Source organism: Elephas maximus, chromosome X (assembly GCF_024166365.1).
Source record: "Elephas maximus indicus isolate mEleMax1 chromosome X, mEleMax1 primary haplotype, whole genome shotgun sequence".
Lineage (NCBI taxonomy): Eukaryota > Metazoa > Chordata > Mammalia > Proboscidea > Elephantidae > Elephas > Elephas maximus.
The window spans coordinates 98,166,019-98,172,018 of record NC_064846.1 but is presented as its reverse complement, the minus strand read 5'-3'; the positions used below and the strand labels follow the sequence as shown (position 1 = coordinate 98,172,018).

At 42.9% G+C, this 6,000-nt stretch overlaps 1 protein-coding gene across 2 annotated transcripts in view; it reads left to right on the top strand.

The window, feature by feature from the left end:
• Positions 1-1,534: 1,534 nt before the first annotated feature.
• OGT (O-linked N-acetylglucosamine (GlcNAc) transferase) overlaps positions 1,535-6,000 on the top strand; it is a 39,549-nt gene continuing 35,083 nt past the window's right edge. The window contains exons 1-2 of one of the 2 annotated variants that reach the window (XM_049871806.1): positions 1,535-1,804; positions 4,828-4,978. In XM_049871806.1, the coding sequence (XP_049727763.1) occupies positions 1,768-1,804; positions 4,828-4,978 (188 nt within the window). In that variant the 5' untranslated portion in view covers positions 1,535-1,767. Of the gene's footprint in view, positions 1,805-4,797; positions 4,979-6,000 lie in introns of both variants that reach the window. The other variant, XM_049871805.1, reaches the window with a different exon arrangement.

Sequence of the window (6,000 nt, the reverse complement as noted above, 5' to 3'; positions counted from 1 at the left end):
AAATCCAATTAAGAGATTGGTGCCCGATTTTCAGGACAGTTTGTGCAGTCAGGAAACCCTGGTGGTGTAGTGGTTAAGTGCTAAGGCTGCTGACCAAAAGGTCGGCAGTTCAAGTCCACCAGGCGCTCCCTGGAAGCCCTACAGAGCAGTTCTACTCTATCCTATAGGGTCGCTGTGAGTCGGAATCGACTCGATGGCAGTGGGTTTGGTTTGTGCAGTTTGTCTTTTTCACTGCATGATGTGACTCCTGATTATGTGATGGAAGAAATGATCATGTTATGACTTTTCTCTGTGCTCCTATCCATAATTAAAAAGTTTGTGGACTGTCTGAAAGAAATTAAAGCAGAGCATTGAGGACTTTTTTGTTTTTTAATGTAGTAGTAAAAACTTTTTGAAGAAATTCACTGACCTGCTTTCTTAGACCAAGGACTTTTTGAAATAAAAGGACACTTAGAGATCCAAATCATGGCCTCTAGTGGCTTATACTAATTTCTTGCTAATGTGGCAAGCTGTCTTAAATCCTTTCTGAAACAAGATATGAGGTATAAATTAATACTAATGTGACAACATATCTGAACACGGACTTGAAACTGCAGTGGGATAATAAGAGCTGATTTGTTCAAGGAAGTGGAGGTAATTCAGACTCAAACTAGATGTGTGGTTTAGGCAGATGGGAAATGAATTCATTTATCTCTGTTGAACTGCTTCTGAGCTCAGTGGAATCTCAGATTGTGATGATTTGCAGAGCTATTTGGTGGAAATGAAGCCACAACTCAGAAGAGTCATGGATTTTGACGAATATGAGTCATTTAACATTTCAATGCCTGCCTTTGGAGTGCAAACCCTCAGGGTGTCCCTGAGTTATTAAGCATTAACATCTGCCCCATTAATGTGGGCAGAACTATCCTGAATACCAAAACGATTTTCAAATTTTGGGCTATATGACCAAAACCTGAGATGTTTGCATTCATTTGGCCCTGTGAAAAGTATCAGTCGTTTTCATCAATGTCTGGGGTCTGAATTAAGACGTGTTCAAATTGGAACCCCCTCCGCCATCATTTTGAAGAACAGTTCAGCTTTTAAATAAGATTATTTACATTTACTTGCTTAGAACTGATCCATGATTTGTAATCATCAGCCTTGTAACTATCCATTTTTTGTGTGAATAAACTTGATTAAATTTTTTAGACTCCTTTGGCATTTATGTTTAAAATCTACATCATTGGCGATACTTTACCACTTCGGAAAAAATTTATGCGGCAAATGTATGGGTTTTTTTAACCTTATGCTTCACTATAATAAAAAAACAAAACAAAACTTGGGCGCTCATGCCCTAGACAGTGTGCCCTAGACGCGAGTCAGGTTGACAGGGCTGCTCGCATGCGCTCTCGACACAATCGTGTTTGTCGCAATGGGCCCTACGCGGAAGGCTACATAAGAGCAAGCGACTTTGATTATAGTCATTTTGTCGTCTGTAGCGCCGGTTACCGCGCTACCTCCGCTCTGGTACTTGATTGTAACAGAAAGTAGTTCCGGCCCGTGTTGTTTCGGCCGAGGAGCCGTCGCCGCCATTTCAAGATCGTGAGAGGTAGATGGTCAACCAGAGTTCCTAAGGTTCGAAGCCTATGACGCCTGCCGCCGCTTAAGACTCACAGGACACCAGTACAGCTCCTGCTCTCTTACCACTACCTCCAGAAACATTGTTGCCACTAGCGGCGGCGGCGGGACTCAATTACCCCCTCCTCGCTCTCCCCCAAGAAGCTCCAGATGGCGTCTTCCGTGGGCAACGTGGCCGACAGCACAGGTATCGGTGTCCAGTTCTATCTTAGCAGACGCCGCTTCGGGGTCTCGCGCCGTTCTCTGCCTCTCACCGCCCCCTCCCTTCCCTCTAGCCGCCCCCATTACATCAGTGGCATTGCTGAGCTGTTCGTGTTCTACCGGCATCTGGTCGGTGTTTCCTCTGTCTTGCCTTTCTCAAGCATTTATCTCTTTCATTCTTTCTGCTTTTTGCGTCCTTTCTGGCTTCTCAATGTGTGTGTTCTCGCGTTCTACTCGGAACGCTTCTAGCACACGTGCGCGCTAAGAATGGACTGCATTGGAATCCCTGCCCTTTCACTCTTCGTTCACTACCGTTCTCTGTCCGAAACCAGTTCACCGCCCTCTCCTCTTCTCTCTCCACAGCCCCCTCCAACCCTTCCGCCTTAGCCAGGTTTGGTTCTTTGTCAATCTAGGGCGGGGGTGCCATTCCGGTGTAATCATATCCCCGCTTTGCATCACCCAAAGACGAGCAGAAGCTCGCCGGTTGCTGCAAGGAACCTGAGAAGTGGGGACATTGGGCAAGCACCCCGCTGGGCAGCGCCTTTCTAGTGTTCTTTCGGTTGAGTGGCCCGGGTTTGGATTGGAAATTTCCAGGGGTTCGCTTTGCCGTCGCCCAATTCCGCATGCTGCCGCTGGCCCGGACTTCCCACCCTACTCTCCTTTCCCTCTCGCGGGGTACCACGCCCTTTCCTTCCAGAGGTTGTAAGCTTTGTGGTCCAGTTCCTACCCCTGTGGGACAAACCAGCCTGGTGCGCTTTTTTCGCACTGACCATCCTGCTTTCAGAATTTTCGCTTTGTGTTACTTTCTCAATGTATTCCTCCGCCGCCGCCTCTGGGTCTTCCATCCCCATCCTATAGCCCAGAGTCTCTTTTTTTCATAGGGTGTATGTATTTTTAAGTTTCATCCCTGCTTGAAGAGTTTGTAAAGCAACTGGAGTGTAGCTGCACAAGTGCAAGGCGGTTGCCCTTTTAGACAATTCAGTCGAAAGCATTTGGTACACGAACAACAAAAAAAAAACCCAACCAAATTCTAGGGGTTTCCTTTAGCTGCTTTTCCATATTGAGGCTGTTTGGGGCAGGGAGGGAGGGGGGATTGAGCGGTGGTTCTAAGGTTTCCTACGAGGTTTTTTTTTTGTTTGTTTATTGGTTGAAATGTGTCAAAGGTTTTTTATTTGTTATTTTTGGACATTGTGCTGTAAGTAATAGGTGAATCTTCAATAGTCTCTTATCCATAATTATAGGTGGTGGGATTAATAATTAGTCAGTGGTCCCCTCCTCCTTGCCCCATAGTGATTTTTAAAGGTTTAAGATTCTGGTTATGTACTAGCTTGCCCTTTTCTGAGTGTGTTATTTTATTAGAGGAAGTGTTATAATAGCAGATAAGCAACTTTGAAAAGTGACAAAGTAATGTGTTAAAATAAGGAGCTAGGAAGCTCTGAAGAATTATTTAAAATGTAATCTTGTAGTTTCTACTAGAGAGGTAAACTCCCCCAGATTTGGATGCAAGTCCCTCTGCTCTTTGTGTTCGTGGTCAGCTGTGCATTCCAGTCAGAAAATTTACTTGCTTTCCAGAACACACACCAGCTTGAACGATTGGGGTGCTAGGCTCAAATTTGAGTTTGTCACTGTGACCTTGGTAGAGTTTAAATAATTTGTCCGTGGTTTCCCATTTCAACCATCTAGATAGATCTAGGCATGTTGTTTGTTAAAGTGCCATGGTCAGATTCCCAGTAACGCATTACTGTTCAAATAAGCATTTGAGATTGAGACTTGGGCAGTTTGCTAGGTCCCCCCACTCCCCCCGAAGGCCCGGTGGCGCAGCGGTTAAGTGCTTGGCTGCTAACCAAAAGTTTGGCAGTTCGAATCCACCAGCTGCTCCTTGGAAACCCTATGGGACAGTACTGCTCTGTCCTGTAGGGCCACTATGAGTCGGAATTGGAATTGACTCCACGGCAACTGGTTTGGTTTGGTTTTTGGGGGGCTTTAGCCATTTTTTTAGCCATATCCTCTATCTTTCTGTATCTGAATTAAGTCACACATAGCAAAGTTTTTTTTATTTGGTATTCATTTCTTGTTGAACTTTATCAGATGTTTTATATTAGCATTTTCCTTTTTTTTTTTTTTAAACCATTACAGTTGTAGGTAACTGCTTGGTTTATATAGGGTTGTTTTCAGTGTCTTAATTCTTCAGTGCCAGAGCTCTTTGGAAAATGCTAGTGTTAAAACAGCGTGGGTGGGGCTTAGCTAATTTAGTATCCTTGTGAGTTTTGGGATGGTAGAAGAGCAATATAATCTTGGGTCTTTATTTAAATTGTTGGATGACCCCTTTAAATATTTTGGCTCTTGACAGATGTATTTATCTTGTTTATCAGCTGTTTTAAAAATAGCACTTTGACTTCTAGTTTTTTTCCTTATGTTCAGTTTCTAGAGTCACCCTTTAAAAAAATTAAATTGCGAAATATAGAAACATTAATATAAAGAGTAAAAACACACCCAGGTAAAGAGATACATTGTTACTAGTACACCTCCCCCACCCTGCAAATCCAACCTAAAGCCATTATGTTTCCCAGTAGGTTATTTGACATTAGTAAGTCTTTGTGACCTTGCAAATCACACGTTTTATGTTTTGTTTCTGGATGTTAACTAAGGGCTAAGGAATAACGTTCATTGCATCTTTAGATGTTACCTATGATTTATAATTTAAAAGTACTTTTAATCATAAAAACTGTAATATTGGAAAGTAAATAATTCCTATCTAGTTTGGGAAGGAAAGTATTAATGGGTGAAATCTAAGATGCTAATTCTGCACCTGATGTTAACTTGGGAGTGTAAATAACGTGCAGAACACTCTAGTGCTTTACATAGTTTCAAGCATTTTCATCTTTAAGTTTAATATACCATATTTTTACATTTTTTGTTTGCATTTCTAACTTTTTGTTTCCCCCCCTCCCTCCCTCAAATGTTTTGATGATTCTCCAGAACCAACGAAACGTATGCTTTCCTTCCAAGGGTTAGCTGAGTTGGCACATCGAGAGTATCAGGCAGGAGATTTTGAGGCAGCTGAGAGACACTGCATGCAGCTCTGGAGACAAGAGCCAGACAATACTGGTGTGCTTTTATTACTTTCATCTATACACTTCCAGTGTCGAAGGCTGGACAGGTAGGAGATGTGGGGTACCTGCTGGTGATTGCTGCCTCTGTGTACTGAGCTTGACAAATGATACTTAAATATTTGAACTTGAAGCTTTTCTATACTGCATTTCAACTGAGCCATCAATGCACATCTGCTCTCTTGCCCACTCGTGTCATGTGGCAGCCCAGGTGCCAGTTTTTCTCCTTCCTTTTGTGGTGGTGGTTATATTATTAGTATCTCTAGGTACCTTTTTAGACTTTTACATGTGGGTCTACTGCTTTCTTAACACTGTTCAGGTAATAAATTGTTCTTAGCCTACATCTGAACATTCAGTCTCACCCTGAACACCCTTATAAGGCATGTCAACTTGAGGGACTGAGATGCTCAGAGATGATGGTGTATACGGGTCATGCACCTCATAACATCTGTTTGGGCAATGTCTGACCACATGTCCACGGTCCCATAAGGTTATAATAGAGTTCAGAAATCCCTGATTGGAGAATGGAACCAAACACAACACAAAAGGAAACTTTCCTGGTCCTTTTGGAAGCCAGAGGGTTTGGTTGTAGATAACCTGTGCTAACCGCACAGGGCTCCCCTGGGTCCTGGGGGTCTCCATCCCCTGAAGTTTCATGGGGCCCGCCCTGCAGACCACCCTGGACAGTGGGATAGTGGCCCTCAGGGGCCTAATTTGGCATGGTGTTTGCACAGTGTCCAAATCACACAATGTTCTGTTTCACAGAACGTATCATGAATGTGAAGCAACGCGTGACTGTATACTGTGGTAGGAGGTGCATATGTGGTTTAAATTGCAAATACTGCCTTTCTGCCTTTGTAATGTGTTACTTTTAAGCTTGAATTGAATTAATCAAAAGGGAAGAGTTTGTGTTCTTTTTAATAGTGTCACTCTCTTTTATTTAGACATTTAAAGGCATGTATCGTAATGAGACTCATGCATGTAGCATTTTCCTTCTTGATCTTAATGATCATGATTTCCAATGTGTTGGTTTGGTAATAAGACTCTAGTAAGAATTTTATCTCATGAAAAA